Source organism: Ammospiza nelsoni, chromosome 2 (assembly GCF_027579445.1).
Source record: "Ammospiza nelsoni isolate bAmmNel1 chromosome 2, bAmmNel1.pri, whole genome shotgun sequence".
NCBI lineage: Eukaryota > Metazoa > Chordata > Aves > Passeriformes > Passerellidae > Ammospiza > Ammospiza nelsoni.
In genome coordinates this window covers 95,384,382-95,411,643 of record NC_080634.1, presented here as the reverse complement: position 1 = coordinate 95,411,643, position 27,262 = coordinate 95,384,382, and the positions used below count along the sequence as shown (strand labels likewise).

Sequence of the window (27,262 nt, the reverse complement as noted above, 5' to 3'; positions counted from 1 at the left end):
CTGAGCCAGAGCAATTACACAGATTTGCTCAATGCAGTCCTATAAACGAGAGCAGCATTTGGTTTGTAATGAGTTCTAACTGAATTCTAATTTGGTCTCCACTTACCCAGATCTTGGCCATGTGCTCTTTCATTGCCTTGTACATAAAGCAAGGAGTAGCCGTGGTAAATCAGCCTTGTTCCAAACGGACATGATGGTTCTTCAATGGTTTGACTGTGTCTGGTAACAAGGAATCCATGAGCAACTGATGGTGCCCCTGGTGGGCCCATAGCCCCAGGCAAGCCATCAGGGCCAGGGGGACCAGGAAATCCTCTGGGCCCTACAATACAGAAAGACTCCTTTTATTTCTGCAGACAGAGTCCCTCCCTACATGTCTAAAGAAGTGAAATTAGATACATTCACACCTAATATCACATGTTATTTTTTCCATGAAGGAATCAAGTCTTTGAAGAATGCAGGGACTTACCTGGGGGACCAAAAGGACCAGCTTCTCCTTTCTGCCCAGGCTGACCATCAAACCCTGGACTACCAGGTGGTCCAGGTACACCTGAAGGTCCTGTCACCCCTGTTGAAAAACAAGCAATAATTATTAGTGGATATTATTTCATGTTCATTCTGACCTTTTGGCTTTTAATACAGTACAGCATAGGTATGCCTCAGCATAAACTAAACTCCTGCAGATTTAGTGCAGACAGTTCCATATGTAGAGAATATATGAGGGTTACTGCAGGCAAAGTGATTCTATAGTAGAGAAGGAGAAGCAAGGAGAGAGCATCTTTCTAAACAAGCTAGCATTTGACTGGAATACGAAAAGGAATCTCTTCTCTCTCTGCTTATCATATGACTCAATCAAAAATAGACCATAAAAAATTAGGGTCATGAACAGTGGGAAAATGGGTATCCTCTTAGCTTCTTCCCAATTCAGACATATTTTATGTCTTCCCTTTATCAATTTTTAGGGATGCTATGAATTCTACATAAACTCAGCAAATCTGACTTCAGGAGAAGGAAGTTAATACTATCAGCACTATAGGAATATTTCTGTGTCTCATCAGACACTCACAGATTTCCTTTTCCTGATCACCCAAAAAGAAACATTGTTTTGATGTACTGAATTGACTACTAGTGATAGAGTAATGGATTCTGCACAAGCAAACCCATGCTGTGTTCAATCACTGAGACTGTTTCACAGCTATTTCATAAAGGACAGCAGTTGCAGAGCTGTATCATCACCTTCAAGAGAAAACTTTCATATGTACTTAATTAACTAGGAAGAAGATATTCATTATCCTCCACTGTAATTCCCCATCAACTCAACATAAATCATTCAGGAAAAAAGCTTTCCCTTAGAATCTTAACACCCCTGAGCTCCCATTCTCCATGTCCCATCATTCTGAATGACATGTCCCCGTGCCAGCATTTCATTTTTCCTACCACTTGCTCCATTCTCTTACTTGCTGATGTGTTTCATTTTTGCAGTTCACCTACTCTTTATAAAAATTGCCATATCTGGACTAAAAGAAGAAATCCAGGACCTTGGAACAAGCTTCCTCAGGAATTGCTTTTCATTCCAGCATCAAGTGTTCTTCCTCATGCCTTCTTGTCCCAGAGACACACAGTAATTAAGTTTGGATTCAAGACTAATGACAGAATACACCCTGACAAATACATTTTGGGGAAAGGATAAGCAGAGTGCTGCAAGTCATTCTGCCTACTACTGATTTCAGATACTGATGTGCTGCCTGCAGAGTGAGAGCCTATAAAAAACCACCAGGAAGGCATCTGTTTTGGATGAGCTTCAAAAAGAAGCTTCTTCCTCACTGACACAATTTACAAAAATTGGATAATATTATACCAAAAATCTTGTAGTATCTAGCCTACCTTTGACTATTTTACATTACAAAAATATCTTTCTACTGGCAAATTAGAAACTCTCACCTTGTTGTCCTTTGGGACCTGGAAGTCCTGGGAATCCCTTGAGACCAACTGGTCCTACAGGTCCAGGTAAGCCAGGATCCCCTTTAATAAGCTGAAAAGGACCTGGTGGGCCTGGTGGGCCTTGTAAACCTGTGAAAATCAACCAAGAAAATCAGCATGAATGTAGTATAGCACAAATGAAAAAAAAGTTACCTTGTATTGCCATTTATAAAGTCAGAGACTGAAGCCTGTCCCAGATAGTCACAAGATATCAATACATCCTAGACTTTACATGTGAACGAAACTGCAAAACTTCCCAAAATGAAGCCTATCTATGCTGATATCTCCAGCCAAACAGACTTCCCATGGACTGAAATAGCTGTTCAGACCTTAGGCTCCATGGAGCTGTCTCAGCAAGTCTGCAAATAACCCCAGGTTGAGTGGTGTAGTCAATATGCCGGAAGGAAGGGATGCCATCCAGAGGCACCCTGACATACGTGACAAGTGGGCCAGTGGAAACCTCATGAAGTTCAACAAGTGCAGGCCAAGTGCAAGGTCTTACACATGGGCCAGAGCAATCCACAGTATCAGTACAGACTGGGGGATGAATGGATTGAAACAGCCCTGCAGAGTAGGACTTGGGAAACACAAGTAGATAAAAAACGGGATGAGTCGGCAATGTCTGCTTGCAGCCCAGAAAACCAATACAGGGCTACGTGAAAAGAAGTGTGGCCAGCAATGCTCCTCCTCTGCTCTAAGAGCCCACCTGGAGTATTATATGCAGCTCTGGGGTCCCCTGTACAAGGAGGGCATGTACCTGTTAGAGCAGGCCCAGAGCAGGGCCATGAAAATGATCAGAGGGGTGGAAGAGATCTTCTATGAAGACAGGCTGAGAGAGTTGGGCTTGTTCAGCCTGCAGAAGGCCCGAGGAAGGCCTCACTGCGGCCTTTCAATATATAAAAGGGGTTTATAAGAAAGACAGAGAGATTTTTTACCAGGGTCTGGAGTGACAGAGGAAGGGGTAACAGTGTGGAAGAAAGAAGTGTTTACAGGAAGAGTGTTAATTTAGATTGGACTTAAGGAGGATGATTTTTTTACTGTGAGGGTGATGAAGCACTGGGACAGAGGTTTCCAAAGAAGCTGCAGAAGTTCTATCCCTGGAAGCATTCAAAGCCAGGTTGGATGGGGCTCTGAGCAACCTGGTCTAGTGAAAGATGTCCCTGCCCATGGCAGGCAGGTTGGGACTAGATGGTTTTTAAGATCCCTTCAATCCCAAACCATTCTATGATTCTAATCTGACCATTCAGATGCTGATCCATGATACCCGGTTTCATATTCTGAGTTTTTACACAGAACAAAAGGGTGAAGAGTTGTAGCCACAAATAACAATAAATTAATCAAAAATAACCATTTTACCAAAAAAATCTGGGGGAAAAAAGCACAAGTCTTCATTATACCTTTAGATCCAGGAAGACCTTGATCACCTCGCTCACCCTTAAGGCCTGGGAAGCCAGGAGTCCCTTTTGGACCTGAAGTGAAAGAAAATATTTGCATGAAAATTCAGTAATTTCTGGATTTGGAAGGATATGTGTGGAATAATCATGTATGACCCCCATGATCCTGAAAAAGACATGACTTTATTTGCTCAAGTACTTTTTAACTATTTGCAAAAACATGATACAAACATCACCACTAAGTCATAAAAGAAATGATGACTGAAAATAAATTTCTCTTTTTTTTTCTCTTACTTCTCCTCAAAGTTCTGTTACTTTAATAATATCATTCTCTAGATTAAAAGCATTATGTTTTTTCTATTAATAATTGTATTTTTATACACCTGTATATTCAACAAGAGAGACATACAGAGCTCACTTCCTCACATATAATTATAAGATTTGCCTCTTCAATTCTCAAGAAAAACTTGAAGATTCTTGACTGGTAGCATCTAACAATCAATTTTACATCCATCTTTTAAAGGAAGTGCACATTTAATATTTTCAATGCAAGAACAGGCAAGAGACAAAAAAATCTTAAGAAAAATCTCAATGCTTTTGTGGTTTTTGACACAGCTTTCAGTGTCAGTAATTATTAACATAGAGTCAGCATTCTTTGGGCATTTCTTTTGAGAGGGGAAGGATATGAAAGAGATATTTTTGCATACTTTTCAGGAGTATGTTAAGTTTCCTCCTCACCTGGAACACCGGGAATTCCTGGAGGTCCGAGATCACCCTTTGGACCAACATCTCCTGGCAAACCAGGACTACCCTGCATAAAAGAAAATGTGAAATATAGTTATCCTACACTATTATGATATGGCTCTCATATAGGCTGGGTATTAATGAAAATCTATGAAAAAAATGTAATATGAAAAAGCCATTAAATTTAAGAAATGGTCATTCTCTCCCTTGATTAGCTGAGAAGCTTTTCCTACCGGAACAGGAGTGACACTTTGCTCTTTCTAAACTATTTTTTGCCTCAAAGATACCAGACCAGAATGAGGTACTACTAGCACTGCAGCCAGTAAAAAGGTTCTCAACCATAGACCATGTAATTATGAAAAACATCTGTAAGCACAAACCTCAGCAGATACTAATTTCAGTGCAGTCCCAGCAGGAGGTTACTGGTTAGATAATTAAATGGGGTAATTCTAGCAGACTTGAAAACTGCTACATTCACACATAGGATGAAATTAAATATGCTCAACAATTTATAATTCTCTGAAGATTTTTACTTTTCAACAGGGATAAAACACTCAAGGACTTAAAACACTTCAAACACAATGGGAACTCTTCCTTCTGCCTTCAGCATTCTAAACTGTAGCCCTGAAATTAATGGTAACACGTTCACTGTAGCCTCACTTCAAGGAAAACCAAGACCCTTTTTCAAAAGACATTGTAAATAGTCATTCAAATGGCAGCCAATTTATTTTCTTCTTTTGTCTGTTGCAGATCAAAAAGCTTGTTAGTATAGTTTAGAGTTTCTCCCTGGCTGATTTGGTATGATGGTGATAGTTCACTATATAATAAAACACAGAACATAGGTGGAGGAAAGAAAATCCATTTGCTAAGTAACCTACCAACCAGAAGTTGGAGATGTGAATTAAACACACAGTGAAAAAGAATACCAACAGTAGAAGTCATCTTATCAAATTTGCAGAGCAATAAAATAGGCACATGGAAGTGATTTTTCATTTAGTGCAAGTTAGATGTTTATATTAAGGTGAGAAGAACAACAAATGTCTAATTCTTTTCACTGATTATAAAGGGAGATGACTAGTTCAAAAATGGATGCCCACAGTTAAACATCTAAAGACTCCAAAGTTAAACAAAAGAAGTGCTGCTCTCAAGAGTTAAGGAAGGCATGAATGCAGTAAGATTCCCTGGTTTCCTTCTGTCACACAGTCACAGCATAGAGGATTGTTTAAAGAAATGGCCATCTCTTTGTATCATAATATGTGAACTTCTGAAGCCCAAAACAGGAGAGCTAGCTTTCATTCAGAAGGCAATTATGAGTCAATCACATTAAAAGAGGGGGGGGGTTCAAATATATGTATATATTTTAGGTTATAATTATAAAAATATTTATAAGGGGAGTTTATTGGATGCTTTCCATCAAAATACATTTCCCATAAATGCATTTCCTAAAATATGCATTTCCTAATTTTTTTTCTCATCAGATACAGCTAGGTAAACAACTTTTTTGGGTCTGTTCCAAACAGAACAAAACTATTTCAGGAAAATGTTTCTTCTCCCATTACAACACTAAAATGAACAGGAAAAAAAACATGAGATTTGTATTTCACAGTCTGATCTCTGTATTTACTTTCTTTGGATACCATTTTTGGACAGGTTGTGTTACTCATGTTGCAACAAAATCTCCATTCTGATATAGGCAACCATGTACCTGGAAACCTGTATGAGCAATTCAGCCATAATCAGGGTAGGAGCCTGTCACACTGGGAACAGTGGAAACTCATCTTAGTATGTATCATCAGAGGAAGCTTAATATTTAATATCACTCTCACTGCAGCATTTCACACTGAGTTAACAACCTGCTACTATGAATTATGGCTCAAGGATAGTGAAACATTTTTTCTGATTGAAGGCATGGAATCAAAACCCTTAGGCATTTCCCATTCTTTCTCAGCAAACAGTCTCAGACTAGTAGAGCAACCAGTGAAAAGCTTTGCAATTTCCTGGGGTATAGAAATTTAGCTCTCTGTAAAAGCAGTGCAAATTATTAAACTACAGAAAATATACTGGAGGCTTATGTTGGAAATTACTACCTTCAAAGCTGGTATGGTACAGTATGGTATCAAATATAAAAAGGGCTGAACACAGAAGCAAATCCTAAAGTCTCTGTGAAGTGACTCCTGGATGTAGAAAAAGATGCACTAGATCTTTGCATTATCAAAAATAATGTGGACCTTTAAAGCCCTGCATTTCATATCAGGACCTTATTCCTGAGTCTTTCTTCCTTTTGTACACTAGGAATTTTCTCATCCTTTTTTCCATAAATATTATTTTTATTACTATTGTCCTTTTTTTAATAGAATCATTAAGATTGGGAAATACCCCTAAGATCATCAAATCCAAGCATTAACCCAGCACCACCATACTCACCCCTAAACCAAACACCTCAAGTGTTCTATCCACACATTTTTTGAACACTTCCAGGGACGGTGACTCCACCACTTTCCTGGGCAGCTCATTCTAATGCCTGACCACCCTTTCAGTGAAGAAATTTTTCCTAATATCCAATCTAAAGCTCCCCTGGCATAACCTGAGACCATTTCTTCTTGTCCTCTCATTTGTTACTTGGGAGAAGAGACCGACCCCAATCTGGCCACAACTTCCTTTCAGGGAGTTGTAGAGAATTATAAGGTCCCCTCTGATAAGGGCCCCTCTGAGCCTCCTTCTACTCTGGGCTAAATGATCTCCATTCCCAGTGTAGTAGGAAAGAAGGAATGAAAAGTTAAAAAATAGAGCATATTTTTCAGTGTGGAAAAAGGGATCATACACCCTGAGAGAAAGAATAAAGAAGACAAACTATTCTGGGTGACTGTCCTATTCTACTTCACTCTTGTTAGTATACTGAAAAGTGACTATTTTAGGCCAGGGAAAATGAATAATATATGACAAAAATGTATTAATAGTATTGCCTGTTTGTAGTTCTAAAACAGCAGCAATATTTCATCACTGACAGTACTGAAAGTGCACTTTATTTGAGAGCCTTCATAACAAAAGCAAACAGTTCAGGTATTTTCAGAAGGCAATTTATCATGAAATATGCAACCTTTAAAATTAACTACTAATGCATTTACCAGATTTATGGATGTGCTTCAGCCATCCCGTGCTGTTAAAACACTGTAAATTATATTTTGGGTGTTGTATGTTACCACTCACTATCTATAAATTTCTAATAAGTTCATTAGCTCACTGGGGCAGCCTTTCCAAGGACAGCATTGAAATGTTTTCAAAATGACTTTACATCATCAGCAGTGAGTGCAAAGGCACTTTGAACATAAAATATTATTGTTTTGAACAAGAAACTGTATGATTAATATATCTATTAATTACAAGAACCAGCTTTCAGCAAATCTGGAGTGTACTGAAAGTAACTTACTGGCAGTCCTTGGGAACCCGGATCACCTTTCATTCCTGGACCCCCAGGGATCCCTGGCCAGCCATTGCTCCCTTGCTCTCCTTTGGCCCCTTTCAGACCTGGAGGTCCTGGTGGCCCTATTGGACCTGGTAAACCTAAAAAAACAGAAGAAAAGAGTATTTTGCAGCAAAATTGGCTTAGAGTAGTATCTCATGGAGGACAAACAGGGTGTACAGATGGTCAGAACCAAAAAAAATTCTTGTAACATTTCAAGAAAATAAGTAGGAGAATCTGTTGCAGGGACACCTTTCATCCAATCCTCTCTCAGCCTGTAGCTGACTGAAAACAGAGGCAGTTTTCCACATGTGCAGAACAAGCAGATAGTCCATCCTCAGGCATAAACATGCTAAAGATACTTTGTACTCTGCTCCACTCTCCTCCTTAGCCTCTAGCACAGGCCACTGCCATGGAAAGGCCAAGGTGGGCCATTTTTACGTACATTAACCTCAGCACATAGGAACAAACAGCCCTGGATGCCTCAAAACAGTAAATAAAGTCCATAGGGAAACATGGAAATGGGAGGCAACCTTCTCAACACTTGAACGATTTCTGGACAAAGTTAAGTGCTTAAGGATACAAAATCAGCCTGTTCTAGGACACACTGCCAAAACTGCCTGTGAACAAAGGCTTTTCTCTGACCTGGGAGAAGAGGATGAACAAAGATATGCAATATTGATTGTATTAATAATTAATTAATTAGGCAAGCCTCGAGGACCAGCAATACTTTAACACTAAAGATAAAGAATTACCTGGAAGACCAGGTTGGCCTTGGGGTCCTCTGTCTCCTTTAGGGCCTTCAATTGCACTTCCTGGCAGCCCGGGAAGACCTTGGTTCCCTTTAGGGCCTGGTGGACCTGCATATCCTGGCTCCCCTTTCAGGCCGGGGATCCCTGGACTTCCTGGGGATCCTGGAAAACCCACTTCACCTTTTGCACCTAAGATTTGAAACAACAAGAGAACACGATTAGAGAGATCACAATCACTGAAACCTTCTGCCATATTATCCACTCATTGTAAGCTTTACTCTTTTTGAAAACACTGACCTTAACTTCATACATTTCTATAAAATGCAAAACTTCAGGAAAAGTGTGTGATTCTTCACAATATGATATAAAATATGAGGAAAGTATTTTGACTGACATACCTTTTCTTATCTAAACTCATCACTGGGCTGTTTTTAGTCACTCTTAAAATAGATTAACATTCAGCATCCCTCTACCACTCCTTACACAAAGGTTATAAAGCCCCCAAACCCTTACTCCACAGCAATTATTATTGTCATAGTCAAGTAATGGATGTTGTGCTTGACTAAGCACAAAAGGTCTTGCTCCTGGAGAAAAATTGAATACTTTTTTACTAAGATCTAGATTTAGACTCCTTGTACTTACTTTCAGGCTTGTACAAATAGTTGACAATTGCAATTCAATCTAGTTTTAGACTGAGCAAAAGAATATAGAATAATTGGTATAAGTACAATAATAAAAAAAACCAAAATTTATAGAGAACACTATCCCTGGGTCTCTGCTTGAGCAGAACAAGGTTTTTAAATCCTTGACTTGTTTCTTTGGAACTACCAAAGAAATACCTTTAGAATATATACTTACTCTAAACCCAGATATTTTTAAATGAGCTGAGCTGACAAAATGAGAGATGGGGAAGGTGAGAGAAGTGTTCTCATAATCTAGTGCTCTACACACCTACCGAGCTACAATCAGAACATTTGCTAAATTTATTAAATCTTTAACATTAGGGATTTCACAGTAGTTAATGATTATTAATTAGTCTAAGATGGTAAATAAATGATATCCTGAAATTCTGGTTTATCACTTTGGTTGTCCAGACAAGTTTCCTTTATTAGTAGAATGAATAAGTGAGGTAGGGCATTGACATTTAAAGCTATGTAATTTCTTCAAAATCTGCTGTGTCATGTTAATTTCATGGATGAACTACTTGAATTGTTTGTGTTTTCCACAATGGAAAATTGTGGATAGTTAAAATTGAAAATTCCCCCATTATACGCAATTTCTTTTATCAACAGCAGTTTGACATTTCTTGACTACTGTATCTATTGCAGCCTAGTGTCTAGGATATACTTATTTCATTAACTGGAGCATGGTGCATTACAGACACCTTGAACAAGCACTGACTCAAGCCAGTCAAACCATTCTCACAGCACAGTGTAGTGACACACTTTTCAAAGAACGTAAGGGGACTTGAATTGTCATGGTCATGCAACTGTACCCAAGCAATTAAGTCCTGAGCCCAGGTAATAAAAATTTTCAGTGGGATCTCAGCAGGACTCTGCTATCTTTTGCATCTCTGCACCATGCTCCTGTGCATAGCTTAGACATGCTCAATTGAGATACAGTAAATGACTAATTTAGCAATTAATATGTCTGGGCTGCAAAACAGGTTCAGGCAAAAAGATCACTACAGTATCCTGGCCACAAAACCACTACCTATAGCTGTCTGTGCACAGAGCCTCACTAAACTTTGATTCTTGCAAAATTAGTAGGAAAACAGAAATACTTGGAGTCAAAACACAGCACACAAATACGGGAGTTATTTATATTACCTCATCACACCACAGCTTGCAGAGAATTCCACACTATGAATAATTACCTATTTTAGGGTATATCTAATTCCAAGATGTTGGCACTGTAACAGAAATCAGTATTTGAACCTCTCAGAGCTTCTGCTTGCTCTGAGAAGGCATAGGATGTAAAAGAATGAAGTAGAAAATATGTCTGCATTACAGGATTATGGTTATAGTATGTTGGGAAGGAGGCTTATAATTGTTTAAGTAATTGTTTTACCTTTATCTCCCTTTGCACCAGGAAATCCTGGAAGTCCTCTACCTGGAAGACCTGCAGTAAAGAGACAGCAAAAAATGAAAAGTCAGGAAAGTACTTACATTTAACCTATAATGAATAAAACTCTATTATGCAAATACAAATTTCAAATAATTGGCTTATGCAAAAGTTCCTCAGGGCAGAGGCTGTTTTTGTTATGTACTGGTATTGTATTTAGCACAATGGGTCCTGTATGACTGAAAACCCTACCCAAAGAAAAGGCAAGGCTGCTCCACTATTTCACAGCTAAGTTTCAGGCTGAAATAAATGCCAAAACACAATTCTTTAAAGTATTACCAGCCTTTGTGAAAGAAATTCTTTCAATATTACATTGATTTGATTAAACACAGTTGCTCATCTAAATGATCACATTGCAATGCTGGATGATCCTAAGACATCAATATTGACTTTATTTTCTAACGTTTCATCCAAAGGACTCAAAACCAGGACACACCTCTACCAACTTGTGCAGCCTGTGTCTGTGCATTTTCATACCATGGGAACTGAAGATGACAGTCACAGTACCTTGTTCACCCTTTGCACCAGCTGCACCTGGAATCCCATCATAACCTGGTTCACCCTTCTGACCAGCGGCACCAGCAGGACCCGGAAAACCAGGTTCACCTGAAAAATCATTGACATTTTCATTTTAACTATGACTTTTTAGACCAGGTTCACCTGAAAAATCATTGACATTTTTATTTGAACTATGACTTTTTTTCTCTCGCATGAAAAACTTTTCTTTTGCACCCACAGAGACCAAGCAGATATTGCATGATGACTTCAGTGTGACTTTCCACTGAGTTTACTTCTGAATTAAATCCGTCTGAGACAGGGCTCAAGTATTAAATATTTTGACACAGCTAATTATCATGAATCGCAGTGAGTTTAGAATGCAGGACCTCTAGCAAAGACTTGTGAACAGCACAGTCCATTGTCCTGTAAGATGATGTGTCCTGCAGCCAAAAAACTGAGAACAGAAGACTCCAAGATCAAAAAGGTTCGTAACAGCAATGGATTTACTCTCTTCCATACTCTATTTCCTTTCTAACATCAGTGAAATTATGATAATGTTATGGTGGTTCAGGTTTGGGCATAAAGATTAACTGAATTGTTTTACAATTAACTCAGAAACAACAGAAGTAATGGCTGTAGCAACAACTGGTCTTGTGGAAGGTGGTAAAATCTATTCCCACTACACTGACTCATATTTACCTAGGAAATATGTCAATATTTTCAAGCAATGTCTTTTTTGCTTATGAAATGAACAAAATCACTGCGAAATATCTGAGCCAAAATGAATGTAGAATGCAAAAGATTTTGTTTTAGCCACTGCCTGGAGACAAACAATATTTTAAGTGTCCTTTGCTGGTTTATATTTCTTTTTTACCTGGTTCTCCTTTTAAACCTGGAATGCCACTTAAGCCAGGAAGTCCTTTTTCACCCTTTTCTCCATGGCGGCCAGGGCTTCCTAAAGAAAGGAAGAAAAATGTGTTTCCATGTGGGATATTTGATATAATTTTTACTTCAACTTTTCACTGCAGTTTCTGTTTTGTAGAAGCATAAACACTTGCCTGGAAATCCTGCCATGCCAGGGGATCCTTTGGGACCTGGGGCACCCGGCATTCCAGGAATTCCTATATTACCCTTTTCACCTTTTTCTCCAGATAGACCTGGACTACCCGTTCTTCCTGGTTCTCCCTAGAAGAAGAAGCACACATAAAATCCAGACATTAATTCTGAAACAGTTTTTTCTGTATGCAGTGGTAGATGTCACCCCTCTTATGCATCTGAATTTAAAGAATTCCATAATTTTTCCACTTCTACACAATGTAATTTAGGATTAAATTTGGTATTAAATTCCACTATCAGAGTTTTTCAAGTAATCTAGCAATTGCTTAATACCTACAAATGAAAATGAGCAGTCTTCTATGCATTTTTAGGATGGTTATACAAAGTCTTTTCAAAATTAGCCTTTTAATTTATTACACTTCAGCACCTTAAAAAAAGTCTTTTTTTGAGTCCTCAGTAAGTTTGCTACCAGATTAGCAGGTATTATTTTTTACCACTTTTACTTATAAATTCATTATAACTGTCATTGTACAGCTAGGAAAAGGAATATGAAACAAATGAGAATCCTAATAGATACTATTAGAGATTCAATTAAACTTTACAGACAGTATTAGCACAGTTCACTTTTCAGTAGTGGCTGAGCACTGTATAGTATCTTTGTAAAAGTACAGTAACATTATTTTAGTGTGATTATTTTCCCTGTTCATAAAATGCCTTTTCACATTATTGACTTAGTATTTTTAAAAGTGCTTCCCCTTCCCTACCTTTCTAGCACTGTCAATTAGCCTATTTTAAGCAGAGATAATAAAAAAGAACACTGGATATTGGTTCCATCAAACAGAATGCATCTAAGCCTGTACATATGCACACCTTTCAAGTTTTTCATAAGGCAGTTAAATTAGCATAATAGAAAATATAACAAAACAGCTTAAAGGCCAACAGCATCTCTTCAAGTGCTTGGTAGAGATAACCAAATCCTCAGGGATATAAATACCTTCTCCCCAGGAGCCCCTGGAAAGCCAATTCCAGGAAAACCTGGTGCTCCTTTGTCTCCTTTTTCGCCTTTTTGCCCAGGGAACCCTGGTGTGCCTGGTGAACCTGGTACTCCAGGAAGACCCTTTTCTCCAGGTGTTCCTAGTAAAGGGAAGGAAAAAATAGGTACATCAGAACCAGTGGTACCTCAGCAGTGTTGACAGTGATGTTTCAGTGTTGCTTTGGCCATTAAGAGCTATAAAAGTAAGTACATTTTCTGTGAGAAAAGAGATTCACTCTCTAAATGGGACTTATAGGATGATCAACTCTACTCATAGAAGACAGTCATAATCTTGGATTCAGAGTAAACAAAGATCTTGCTAAAAATATGAACTGAATAAAACTTTATTTTTATTTGATTAATTTCTAATAGTACTACAAAGTGACTCCTCTGCAGCATATGTTTTCTGTCCTCATTTACCATTTCAGACTTTCATGTTTGATTTCTAAATATGCTAGACACAAGGCCATCCCAATGAAGACAAAGTTTCCATGCTGAGTTATAGGTTCTTCTCCATTTTATTCTTTACCAATCCCTTCCACAACAATTTTATTCCCAGACCCCTACAGTTCATAATTGACAGGCAGTACACAGCAGCTCACCAAACCTTTTAGAAGGGGGAAAATACACAAGAAGCTTAATGCAGTTCACAAACTATCAGAGACACAAACAGGAACCACTCAAAAAACTGCCTGCCTGAAACAAATACAGAAAACCTAAAGATCCAGCTAAAGGATTTGCATGTAGCAACTTAGGAAACCATCCTATTATTTGTATATGACAATAGGATTGAAAAGCAATGCGTCAAAAGCCTAGCGTTTAGTCACTGCAAACACGGAATCACAGAAATTCTAGGTTGGAAGAGACCTGTAAGATCATCGAGTCCAACCCATGTTCTAACACCTCAACTAGATCATGGCACCAAGTGCCACATCCAGTCTTTTTTTAAACTCTTTGAGGGATGGTGACTCCACCGCCTCCCTGGGTAGATGATTCCAGTATTTGACCACTCTTTCTGTAAAATACTTCCTCCTTAATTCTAGCCTGTATCTCCCTTGGCGCAGCTTGAGACTGTGTCCTCTTGTTCTGTCTGTTGTTGCCCGGAGAAAGAGACCGACCCCAGCTCACCACAGCCACCCTTCAGGAAGTTGAAGAGAGTGATAAGGTCACCCCTGAGTCTCCTTTTCTCCAGGCTGAACACCCCCAGCTCCCTCAGTCGTTCTTCATATGGCTTGTGTTCCAAGCCCCTCACCAGCCTCGTTGCCCTCCTTTGGACACGCTCAAGCATCTCAACGTCCCTCCTAAAGTGAGGGGCCCAGAACTGGACGCAATACTCCAGGTGAGGCCTCACCAGTTCTGAGTACAGGGGAAGAATGACCTCCCTGCTCCTGCTGGCCACACCGTTCCTGATACTGGCCAGGATGCCATTGGCCTTCTTGGCCACCTGGGCACACTGCTGGCTCATGTTCAGCCGACTGTCAACCAGCACCCCCAGGTCCCTTTCCACCTGAGCACTGTCCAGCCACACCGTCCCCAGCTTGTATCATTGCAGAGGGTTATTGTGGCCAAAGTGCAGGACTTGGCACTTGGACTTATTGAACTTCATCCCATTGGATTCTGCCCATCCATCCAACCATTCCAAGTCCCTCTGCAAAGCCCTCTGTCCCTCTAACAGATCAACACACGTTCCCAGCTTAGTGTCGTCTGCAAATTTGCTAATAAAGGACTCTAAACCCTCATCCATGTCATCAATAAAAATATTAAACAGAACTGGCCCCAGCACAGACTCCTGAGGGACACCACTGGTGACTGGTCGCCAGCTGGATGCAGCACCATTCACCACCACTCTCTGGGCCCGGCCATGCAGCCAGTTCTGAACCCAGCAAAGAGTGCTCCTGTCCAAGCCATGGCCTGCTTGGAAACAGTGCAATTGTTTAGTAGATCTACACCAACAAATATTCCATACAGATTTCTCAGAATGTTCTATATTAATTAAGGAAAAAAATAAGAAATTCCTAGCAATCAGTACCTGGCAGACCCATTTCACCAACCGATCCTTTTTGTCCTGGAATTCCTGGATCCCCTGGGTACCCTGGGGGGCCTTGATCACCTTTTGGTCCTATGGACAACAGAGAAATGAATAATCCCATCATTAACAAGGTTTAAAATACCTGACAACAGTCTGTCTGCTGTTATCTTCAGACATACCTGGCTGTCCTGGAGTACCGGGTTCACCATCTCTCCCTGGAATTCCTGGTTCTCCATAATCCCCACGTAGCCCTTTTTCTCCTGCTTCTCCATGGTCCCCTGGACACCAAAAAGAAAAACACAGTGAGATCAATTTTATTACAATTTACTGCAATTACATACAATAATCCTTCTAGTTAATTTTTGATCACTGCTGCTTCTCTCTGTTGAACAAGGAAATGGCTTAGTAAAACACAACTTTCATCATTAAACCAGTACTGAGAAAAGGCTGAAAACTATTGCAATTTTATGGGTGCCTGTGCAAATTACAAAGCAAGTTATATCTATAAAAGAAATGGAAGGAATGCGTGTTTGAGTTAGATTAATAAGTTATTTGAAAAGTGGCCAACAGATATTAGCAGAAATTATTGATTTAACTGTTCAGCTCTCTAAAAGGGCACATGTGAACAGTTAGTAAACAGACAGAAATTTGCTGTTTTCCCTGTTCCATTTAATGTAAAGCACCTTCAGAAGGCTTGATCTCTTACTCTCTAGCGTGCCTCTTCTCCAGCTTTATGTCCATGCCTTTTGGTCATAAACAATTCTGTTAGTGTTGCATAGAGCTGCAGGACAACAGGTTACTGAAGATAAATCACTGAATGTTTTTAAGTAAGCAGCTTTCATTAAAAACATTTCAAGATGTACAAACCCAAATTTTTTCATTAAGCATCACTGATAATATGCCATAAAAATTCAGTGTCTTATCTGCATAGTTTGTCTTTTGGAAGCTTCTAAAAGCATTACTGTGATATTCATGTCTAGAGGAATGAAGGCAGCCAAAAGATCAGCAAAGCTACGGAGTATCACTAAATTATTTTTCTCTACTGGTACTAAGTATCTTTTGCTTGGAGAGGATGAGGCAAGAGCAGAAATTTGCAGGCTGGGATCTGTTTGGAACCTACTCTTCCAGGCTGTGTGAGCCAGGCCAATCTGTAGACTGCATGTGGTGAGGAAAAGGTAGAGTGTAGAAGTTTGCAAGCATGCATTGTTAGTGATGGAGAGATTAGTAAATTAGAAACCAAAGAAACTAACCATTTGAATTTCTCAGCAAAGGTTTCTTTATTTGCATGTAACAAGTGTGCCTAATTTAGATTTCTAGGTACAAAATAAAATTAATCATCCTACATGCCAATAGTAGATAAGGAAATAGTGAAAACGACCCATGTGGTTTTAAGTCTTCACAAAGCACTGTACATATCAAGACCAGAAACAAATGAGAAAAAATAATCTAGATGAAATCTTTGTAGGCTGGGAGCTACATTAAAAGTACTCTCAGAAGCTGCATCTCAGTTGAAGGGCAGATGTACTCACTGCTCACTGGCTGACGCCCTCCCCTGCAGCCCCTGGCTGCCCAAGCTGCAAGGCACTACTTACCCACATGCCCAGGTTTCTCTGAGACCCAACCAGAACACGTGAGCCCACATCTCCTTCTGACAATTAGCCAGGACATGGAGATAAGAGGTAGCTAAGACTGGGATACTCTCCTGTTTCCACAGTTCAAATACAACATAGTATAGTTGTTAGTGATTCACTGTCAAACTGGAAAGGAGTCTGCCCTAGAATGCACTGATGAAATGTACAGATGACACTCGAAAGGAAAGGCTCGAAACGAGGACAGGATTAGACTACAGAAGGATTTTGAAGAGTTTGAGTGAAGCTTGGAAATCATCACAATGAAAATCAAAAAGCATAATGCACCACGTGTGGGATAGAAGAAGTCAAAAACACGCATACAAAATGAAAAATTATCACACAGTAGTCTAGAACTAAGGGACTAAGAATTATAGCTAATCACAAACTCAGTCAGCTATTGTTTCAAGAAAGGGAAATTTCATTCTAGACAGGCCTGAGGTGAAAGTACTTTGCTTGTTTCAGCAATGTGCACTCTAACAAGGATTCAGCCAAACTGGGGAGCAATCACAAAGTATAAAAGGAACGATAATTGTTTCAGAAAACATGATATACTATTAAAGCCTGAAGGACTTGGTTGAGGGAAATTAAACACCACAATATCTCAGCAGCTCCCTTCTAAGCTCTACACTTCTATTTTAACAAAAAAAGTAACCATTTATTAAAAACTCTTATTTTTTAAATAAAATATAATGTATAGTAAGAAGAAAAAATACTAAAAATATGCAAACTATACACATTTTTTTCTTTGAAAAGAAATATGGGAGAGAAAATTATTTCAAACAAATAATTTACCAATTAGCAGTAAAACTAAAAAACCAAGAAGAAGGTATTATCTAAAAAAGCGAACAAATCTATAACCATTTCTAAAGTTTCTAAACAGAAAACTGATTGCCTTATCCCTGCATACTTCCAGATATTTCTAAACTGAAATAAGTTGATCTGTTGGTATCATTGACATAAATGCATTTCTTTACTGAATTTTCTTCAGGTCACAAGAAAGTGTGCCAAAAAAGGCAGCTCACTTTTTTTCTTACATTATCAGTTGATCTTCATGGCCACAACTACATATTTTACATAAAAGACAGCTTTTCCCTTCTGGAAAGCTCTAGTTTTACTTTTAAAATTTCTTTTATTTTCAGAGAGTCTTGTGATTAAAGAGGTAAAATCAATTATAAAAGGACAAATTGAACCTCTTCTGTTCAAACAAAACCCCTCTGATCTGTGATTATTCTTTTTTTCTATACAGTTGAAGAACACCAGAAAAATATCTATATTTGCTGTGCAAAACTCTTTAATTTCATTTTAAAAACTGTTGCCTAAAACTAACACAAAACTGAATTCAAAGAACTGCTGCTTGGTAGTATATGAGTGTTAATTCCACTTATTCACACAGTTAGAGAATAAAATTACCTTTTTCTCCTTGATCTCCCTTCTGGCCTTTGAGGCTAACCATGTCCATGTTGTCTATTGTTCCAGGTTTTCCTGGGAGACCAGCTTCACCTTTATCTCCCTTAACACCAGGATCACCCTGTGGTCCAATTACACCTTTGAAACCTTGGCTACCTATAAAGAGACAGCACTGAATGTTATAGGGGCATATAAAACTTTGCAAGAATATTTAGTAGACAACAACAAATTAAATTAGCTATTTATTCAGATTTTGACCACCAAATATCATGCTCTGGAACAGCTCCTATGATCTTTTTTTATACTTCACAATAGTTCTGTCAGAAAGTTGACATATTTTTCCCACTTCTAATCCAATAATTTTAGACTCTTGAAACAATAAGGACAGGGGTTTGGCAGTAATACAGAGCATTATCTGAGGCTCTTAATTAAGACCTTCCTGCTGGCTTTTAATAATTTCAAATAGTGTATTTTTCTTGGAGTAATACCTATGGCAGCCCAACACCTAGCAAAATCTTATGCTCTTGAAAAATTGATCAAAAATCATGTTTTGGTGCCCAAACTCATGCCTGCTCCTAGAATGTGGCCTTTTATACTTTTTCTAACTTAGAGGTAAGTCTCTTGACATAAACAGTTCCTTAGGCCAAGTATACTCCTTAGCTTTGGTTATTTCTCAACTTCTGTTGGGGAAAAGGTGTAGGGTTTGCAATTTTTATATTGAGAAAATCTCACTCTTACCTTTTTCACCAGGAAACCCTCGTTCTCCAACTGGCCCAGGAGTTCCTGGCAACCCAGGAGTTCCCATAACTCCCATTTCTCCTTTGGGTCCTGAAGCCAAAGAAGAAGAGTTAATAAAAAAAATAAAGCAAGCAGTGCAAAGAAATACAAGAAACAGAATTATTTACTGCCTATCATATTAGGAGTTGCACTGCTTAAGGAAAAATGGGACAAAGAAGATGATTAAACTAAAGCAGCCCAATAGAGAAAACAACAGTACAAACAGTATTATGAAAACCAGAAGAAAACAGTTTGTAATGGGTTTTTGACAAATTCTTAAAACTCCCTATTACAGCAAACAATGCTGTCATTAACAAAGGCATTATTAAAACCATACTCTGTCACCAAAACTGTGCAGAATAATCCTCTTTGATTATTACAGGAGCAAGGCTGGATTCAACCTGCTGGATTTGGTCCATGAAAGGACTTCAGCAGCAGCAGTTCAGTTACATGCGCAGAGCTGCTTTACTGACATCAGTCCTTGCATTTTCCCAAGCTTGGGCTCTTTGATCAATCAATTCCTAACTGAGTGAAAGGGTGTGCTATCACAACTTAATGAAACAGCTGTCAAAGATGCTGATTTCTGAGGGACAGGGCATTTACCTGTTGATCCTTTCAGCCCAACAGCCCCCTGTGGACCTGGCAGGCCAGGTAACCCCACAGAGCCTGGGACTCCTGGCTGGCCCGGGCTGCCTTTATCCCCTTTAGGTCCTGGCATATCTAGACCTGGGATACCAGGGAAGCCCCTTTCTCCTTTTATTCCGGGAAATCCTAGGAAATACAGAAGATATCAGATTAGTCCTTAACAAAACACAAGGAAAACCATTAATAAGCATATCTGACCATGTTCACCTGTGATTCACAAATTAGAGGGCACAGAGGATAAAGACTCAAAGGCAGACAGCAGAACCAGTCCTCTTTTCCTAAGAGAGGCTTTGAACCTGTATCAATAACCCATCAATGACCCGAGGAGACCAATCCAAATGCCAGAAATCCTCTCAGGAGGCCTCACCCTTCATTTTGGACCACATGGAGGAGGCCCACTGGCATGCCCCCCCATCTACCCCTATCAACTTCACACTGCAAAAAGTTCTCAAGCAACACTTTTACCTGTGTTACCCACTTATGTCAAAATTCTGCTCTTAAGCAGCATCATGGGAGTATTCTCTGCTCACCTGGTGGTCCCTGGGGTCCCGGCTGCCCAGCAGGTCCTGGCAATCCTGGAGGGCCCAGCCCTGGTGCACCTGGAGGGCCCTGCAAGCCTTGGAGACCTGGGAGACCAGGGTCACCTGCAGGGAGACAGGAGAAACATAGACCAGGCCTTCTCTGATGCTGTTTGATATCTTGCTTGCTGAAGATGCCAGACAAGGTGCTTTGGAAGCCCATGGCCAAGGAGACTTCATTCAGCCACCAACACCTCTAAGCCTGGGCTTGGACGAAGGGCTGCTCTTTGCTGCTAGCATTTACTACTGGTGGGTAGTAGGAAAAAATGAGATGGGAAAAGAGCAATTCCCCAAGATATCAGTAAGATATTTCAGTAATGAATGGACTTTTCACTGCATCTGCAGGAGAGTGACTTTAAAAAGGAATACAAATACAGAACTGCATTTTTCCAGTGACGTTACCTCTGAATCCCTGCTGTCCAGGTATGCCTGGAAAGCCCTGCTCGCCACGTAAACCAGGCAGTCCTGGACTTCCCTTCTCTCCAGGGATGCCAGCTGGGCCAGGGGGGCCTGGCAATCCCTTAGGGCCAGGTAGACCTACACCAGGTTCACCCTAGCCAAAGAAATGCAATAGATTAGGAAACAACACTTCAAAACCAAGAAATCATTTATTGAATGTAATTAAATTATCCAGTATAGGGCTTATGTACAGACCACTATACATGACTTCAGGGGAGAGCTGTAAGCCCTTTAAAAGTGTTAATGCCAAGCATTTATCCTCTGCTCTGTCTCCTTGTGTGCACAGTGGGAAACATAAAATGAAAGGCAGTTTGGCCAGCTTCTAAAGTTTTTCCTTGCTCACATTCCTGTCAACATGGGGAGTCACAGATAAAAGTATCAACAGCTGACATCTACCTTTTGGCCTTGTAAACCTGGAACTCCTGGCAAACCATCCAGACCGGGGGTTCCTGGAGTTCCTGGCTGACCAGGTGAGCCAGGCTGACCTTGGAAACCTATAAAACAAAGCAAAACAAACCTAGAGTCTCATCATTACCCTCTGTCTGTAAGTGACCCCTGATGCTTCTTTAAGCCTCTAAACTGAACTATTCACAAGGACGTGTTAACAAAGACCTAGGCAGTCAAACTTCTACCCCTGCCAGTATGCAAATGTCCCAACAAAGATTCAAACACTGACTTTTGTGCAGCAGTTGCCTTCTGATGAGAAACAACCACCCAGAAGAAATAAATGCTGAGTGTCTCCTCTTAAATAATAGCCTTGTGAGTTCATCTCCCATCTCCCCTGTGAGAAATATCGTGCAAAACCGGGTTCCCAAAGTCTTCTTCAGAAAAGGCAACTTAATGTGTGGGGCATCAGACTGAGGGATGCACAACATAGCCAACCTGTGAATCAACACCTTTTGTGCAGTATATGTCTTGTGATGCGTTCTACGTGTCCTGCTGAGGGTTTCATACAGAAGGTTTCTATGCCAGAGCTAGCCCATGAACTGCACCTTGGGAATGCAAGAAGGAATACCTACAACATTCTATAAATCCCTTAAAGATAGCACTCACTCAACATAAGCACATGTACAACAAATTCAAATGAAGCAGGCAGAAATCTAGCTTTTAGGCTAAGACCTCAGAATGTCATTGGGCAGGGCTGAGTTCATGGAAGGGTCCTTTAAAGAAATATATTTAATGTGTCATTTCTTTCATCTGGCATCAAAGTGCATACAGCAATTCTTTTACAGATACAATGGGCCTTTTCTGTTCAGGTCCCAATGCACTCTCAGAGGAATCAGACATGGTTACAGAGAAAAATACGCCCTTTCTCATTATTAAGTTTCTGACCCTCCCAGTTCATTCGTGTGTGGAATCATAAGAAATAATGACAAAGACACAAAAGAATTTTGGTGATTGAGGTGGCTGCTGAAAGTTCAGTCATCTAGTTCTAAATGAGCAGCAGTACTGTCAAATACATCTTCAAAAATTCCAAAACATTTAGACTCTCTCCAAGCTACTTGCATATGCTGACAATGGCCATGGAGGGAAGACTACACTTATATTGAGTAAGCTGGAATTCTAACCAAGCCACTCTCAGCTGTCTGGGACCCAGCAGAGATGTAAGCTCTGGCCCACAACTGTTACAGTTACATCAGCATATTATTTGGACCAACTACACACAGTGTTTTTCATCTCTCAGAAGGGTCATCTCATCTCAGCAACTTCAGTTGCTGCAATGAAAGAAGCTGTACCATTTCACTTTCCATCTGGCAGTAGCTGTGACATTGTCTGCAGGTGCACCATGCACTACACAAAGCAAGTGTGCAGCTGAACTCTATTGAAAGAATGCTCCCTGCGCTGCTGGCTGACTTCTGCAAGGGAGCTTCTTCAGCTGCACCTCCCAAATCCATGCAGCTATGGCTGGATGACAGTGCAGACCTAGGCCTCCACCCACACTCCAGTTACACCAGCCCTGTTAGATGGACAGCTCTACCTTACCTTTGGGACCTGGAGGTCCAGGGAACCCTATCCCTGGCTGCCCAACAGCACCTTTTTCTCCTGGTAGGCCAGGTCTGCCTGGAAGCCCAGGATTCCCTTTGTCACCTTCGCAAATAGAAACAAGACAAATGTCAACACAAAGGCTAACTTCTGGGGAACAGAACCATCCAGATCATCAGACAAAGATTAACAGACTGCTGTACCTTGGGGTCCAGGGAAACCAGGTGGCCCAGGAAGGCCATCTGCCCCAGGAGGTCCAGGGAGCGATATAGTTCGTCCTGCTTCACCCTTTGCTCCTGTAAATGTAAAGTTGTATTAGAGTACAGGAACTGATGAAATAAAACAAGGGACTGCTACCTTGACAGCATTATCAGTTCATCCATACCATTAAAAGTGACTTGTTACGAAGTTTTTTTGGTAGAAACTTCGTAAAAAACTAGGATGAACCTGAACCATCCCATTTTGCCTAGCAAATCCTTCAAGAAAACTGCCCTCAAAAATTGCAATTATACTGGCGAAAGAGAGCACTGATTCAAATCAGCAAGTCTTTTTATTTCAGGCTTAAATTCCGATGATCTTTTAGGCTGTACCATTTAAAGGGCACAATTTAAAATATTTTTTTGTATTTTTTAAAACACATTATAGCATTACCTGGAAGTCCTGGTAAACCTGGGGTTCCAGCAAAGCCTCTGTCTCCTTTTTCACCAGGTAATCCTGCAGAACCTATCCCAGGAGAGCCAGGGAAACCTCTTTCACCACGCACTCCAGGGAATCCAGGTTGGCCAGGGGGACCACGTTCTCCTTTCAAACCAGCTGTACCCTAATTTTTGGAAAGTACAAGTGTACTTCTTGCCTGGCTGGCAAGACAGAACACAACATCCTCTCTGAATATTTTGTAACTGGGATTTAGCACAGGTATCTGTGATGTTGAAGAAACTGGATTTTTTCTATTCAGTATAATAGAAACAGAATGAGGTTCCATGTGGAATAGCACATGGACATCACATCTGGCAATGCAGCTAACTGTATCATGCAGGCCATGTTTCCAGTAGTGGATCTGGGAGTAGAGGTGAGCTCCACATTCAGCTCAGCATCAGCTCAACATTCAGCTCAACATCATATCCACATCAGCTCAACTCTATCAGTGCCAGATTTTGAGGCATTCATTTCCACAAGAAGAGAAATATGCTAGAACAGACTTGAATCTTGTCTTCACAATTTCTACTTGGATAACTGAATTTGTTCAATCATCTCCAAATATCAGCTAAATCACTCACATTCGTTCTCACTATCAAGCTATGAGAAAGGCAGAAAGGAATAAAACTACTGTCCATGTTTGAACCTTTTCTCTATAGTCCTGAAAGTAACAAGCCACACTGAATGCATTTGAGTCAGATTACTTATTTGCATGACATGTAAAAAGAAATGGTCTGAAAAACCTAGCTTTGAAATAGTCTGTTGTTGAAGAACTGTCTTCCTCACTACTTCCAGTGAAAATGGAATCGTCTTCTGAGGAACAATGTACTACTCAAGGTAAAGAATAGATGTTGAAAAATAAATCAGGCCAATAAACATAAAGCATGTATAGGGCACAAAAGCATGTGAATTCTGATCTGAAAGACAGGATGTGCAGCACAGCAAGTAAACATAAATGAACACACAGTAGGACAATATGAAAACATAAACAAACATACCGCTACTCCTTTTGGACCTGGGGGACCTGGAAATCCATCTTTTCCTGGCCTTCCTTCCCTTCCAGGAATGCCTGGCTGTCCTGGGAAACCAGGATCTCCCTTTTCGCCTTTCAGGATAGAATCGTAGGTAAAATCTCCAGGTTCTCCTTTTGGCCCAGGGCTGCCCATAAGTCCTGGAGTGCCGGGGGGACCCTGAAATTTCATCAATTCAGATGTCATCAATTGCCCTACAAACCCTTCAACTATAAAAGAAAGCAAACCGCAGAAACTGAACTGCAAATCCAAATTAAGGGAACCACGAAGTCAATGACTGAGAAGGTCAAATGAGAATATTTTCCAAGACACAGCAGTCTTGGAAGCAGAAAGCTTCTCCCTTGAGTAGTTTATTCATAACATTCATCAGATGTGAATACATGTGTTCAATCGTTATTAATATTCATCAACTTTAAACAGCTGACCCAGTCAGTTGGTAATATCAGAATATAATGCATGTGCTCAGAAAATAGTTTTGTAACCTCGCCTGGAAAGAAGCTACCTACCTAATGGTATGCCTACATGATTTCCAGAATTTCAATTTTTCCCCTACATATTTTCTAGGACTTGATTGAACTTGTCTTATGGGAACAATCTCTGTAATTTCTAGCGACTCAGGGCAGTAAAACACAAACTTCATGGGCAATGTCCACTATGTACAGCTCATGTGTGCCCTCCACTTCAACCTGAACCAGAACATGGTCATTGGTAATCTCTTCATTAGCACTGGAGTATTCTGAATCAGACTCTGATGTTTTGGCATGGCTGTAAACAATGTCAGCTTGCAAGGCCAGCCTCCATTGTAGTTCTTCCAAGTTAAATTATATGCTGGATCACCACCTGGCTGAACTTTGCAGAGTAAAACAAACTTAAAAGCATTCAGAACTGCAGCCAATCCTTGTCTGATTAAAGATATGAATAGCACTTATGAGGCAATGAAAGTAAAATATAAAGGTGTGGCAAAACATGTGCCAAGAACAAATGACAGACAGCAAAAAAGCTTAAATACATTAGAATGTCTTCCATTTTTTCCTACTGTTTCTTTCATGAATCCCATTCATATTATAATACATTCAGTCACTGGGTAATGCAATTTATTGAGGTGGCAATAGATAAGGAATTAATCTTAGTCAACTTTCATTGGCTGAATTCAGGCAACAAGGCTTTATTTATACTTCAGTGAGAGAAAGAGATTCCTTGAGTAATGAATTCACACAAATGGTTTGGGTTTTTTTTTGATTCTGAAGGTTTAGTTGTTTTTACTTCTGAAGGTTTTTACTTCTGAAGTTACTTTTTTCACTTCTCTCTCTCACATTGGTGATAGAGGGAGCTCACATAACTCCAGTGTGTGATAAAGTCAGTGCACAGGGATGTCACTGAGAAGTTATGTCAGAAAGGGTCAGCTGTAAGGAAACAGCTTTGGGGAGAAGAGGTCTGGGAAGACTCAGTCTACTCACACTAGGAATGGTGTCAAAGCCCACATTATGCTGCAGGAACATGTATGCTGAGGCAGGTTTTCACAGCAAACCTCAGTGTCCATAGGGGCACTTAAATGGATTCTGACAAGGTCAAATGTAGTTGTGGTAGTACACTGCTCATCTAGGAGTCATTTGTGTCACATTTTAGACAAGTGCTACACTTACAGCTGTTCTGCTTTTGGCCTTACTGAGAGTCATGCTGTGCTGCCTCAACATAATTTACAAGTAATCTTATTAGGATGCTACCCACTTTCACAGCTTTGCTTTATTTCTTCAAAAGTATTTGACTTTCTTATTTACTAATTGTGTTTTCCAGAACATACTGCAGATACTTCCCAAATCTTCATTAACAACCTGGATGCAGGACTTGAAGGAATACTAAGTAAGTTTGCCAGTGACAATAAATTGGGAGGAGCTGTCAGCTCCCAAGGGGGTAGAAAGGCCCTGCAGAGAGAAACAAATCAGAGAGATGGGCAATCACCAGCACAAGGGCAAGTGCCAGATTCTGCACCTGGGATGGGGCAATCCTGAGTGTGTGGACAGACCAAAGAATGAGAGGCTGCAGAGCAGTGCCATGGAAAGGGACCTGGGGTTCCTGGTCAATGGCAAGTTGAACATGAGTCAGCAGTGCCCTGACAGCCAGGAGGGACATCCCTGTCTGGGGGGCATCAGGCACAGCATGGCCAGCTGGGCAAGGGAGGGAATTGTCCCATTCTGCCCTGAGCTAGGGCAGCTTCACCTTGAATACTGTTTTTGGTGCCACAAAATAAAAATTACATTAAACTATTGGAAAGCATCCAGAGGAAGGCCATGAGAATGGTGAAGATTCTGCAGGGGAAGCCTTATGAGGAATGGCTGGTGCCACTTGGTTTGTGCAGCCTGGAGAAGAGGAGATGAGGGGAGACCTCATATCAGTCTACAACTTCTGCATGAGGGGATGAGGAGAGACAGGCACTGATCTCTCTTGCCAACAGTGACAGGAATTGAGGAAACAGCATGAAGCTGAGTCAGAGGAGGTTTAGGCTGGATATCAGGAACAAAATTTACATCCAGAGGGTGGTTGAGCACTGGAACAGGCTCCCCAGGGAAGTGGTCACAGCCTGAACGAGTTCAATAAGCATTTGAACAACTCTCTCAGGCCCATGGTGTGATGTTTGGGATGTTCTTCACAGATCCAATAGTCCTGATGAGCCCCTTCCAACTCAGCATTTTATCCTATTCTATGATTCAAAATTCAGCAAAACTGCCACAATGTGCTGCATGCTAACATAGGATTGCACACACCACACTAGATGGCACTGTCTCTCTCTCAATATATTTGTACTCACCAGCAAAATGTTATTGGAACAATTCAGAAGGTCAGGGAATACCTGCACCCAGCAAAATGTTATTGGAACAATTCAGAAGGTCAGGGAATACCTGCACCTGTTTCCTGAGATATCCTACTCTTTACCCAGCTCCACTGCTTAGCTTGCTCAGGCAGAAGGTCATGTGTCCCACCGAGTTCTTA

The 27,262-nt window shown here is 40.4% G+C and overlaps 1 protein-coding gene across 1 annotated transcript in view; it reads right to left on the bottom strand.

Annotated features, from left to right (window-relative positions):
- Positions 1 to 27,262, bottom strand: part of COL4A1 (collagen type IV alpha 1 chain) — a 122,143-nt gene that overhangs the window by 8,983 nt on the left and 85,898 nt on the right. Inside the window, exons 25-48 of the mRNA XM_059467172.1 lie at positions 24,242 to 24,433; positions 23,199 to 23,367; positions 22,751 to 22,843; positions 22,548 to 22,652; positions 20,961 to 21,058; positions 20,508 to 20,658; positions 20,058 to 20,171; positions 19,486 to 19,653; positions 18,844 to 18,933; positions 18,109 to 18,261; positions 15,247 to 15,345; positions 15,068 to 15,157; positions 13,000 to 13,139; positions 12,004 to 12,134; positions 11,824 to 11,900; positions 10,959 to 11,057; positions 10,398 to 10,448; positions 8,331 to 8,516; positions 7,543 to 7,676; positions 4,110 to 4,182; positions 3,375 to 3,446; positions 1,939 to 2,067; positions 467 to 565; positions 107 to 319 (exon numbers count right to left, since the gene is read on the bottom strand). Coding sequence (XP_059323155.1) covers positions 107 to 319; positions 467 to 565; positions 1,939 to 2,067; positions 3,375 to 3,446; positions 4,110 to 4,182; positions 7,543 to 7,676; positions 8,331 to 8,516; positions 10,398 to 10,448; positions 10,959 to 11,057; positions 11,824 to 11,900; positions 12,004 to 12,134; positions 13,000 to 13,139; positions 15,068 to 15,157; positions 15,247 to 15,345; positions 18,109 to 18,261; positions 18,844 to 18,933; positions 19,486 to 19,653; positions 20,058 to 20,171; positions 20,508 to 20,658; positions 20,961 to 21,058; positions 22,548 to 22,652; positions 22,751 to 22,843; positions 23,199 to 23,367; positions 24,242 to 24,433 — 2,926 coding nt within the window. The remainder of the gene's footprint in view (positions 1 to 106; positions 320 to 466; positions 566 to 1,938; positions 2,068 to 3,374; positions 3,447 to 4,109; positions 4,183 to 7,542; positions 7,677 to 8,330; positions 8,517 to 10,397; positions 10,449 to 10,958; positions 11,058 to 11,823; positions 11,901 to 12,003; positions 12,135 to 12,999; positions 13,140 to 15,067; positions 15,158 to 15,246; positions 15,346 to 18,108; positions 18,262 to 18,843; positions 18,934 to 19,485; positions 19,654 to 20,057; positions 20,172 to 20,507; positions 20,659 to 20,960; positions 21,059 to 22,547; positions 22,653 to 22,750; positions 22,844 to 23,198; positions 23,368 to 24,241; positions 24,434 to 27,262) is intronic.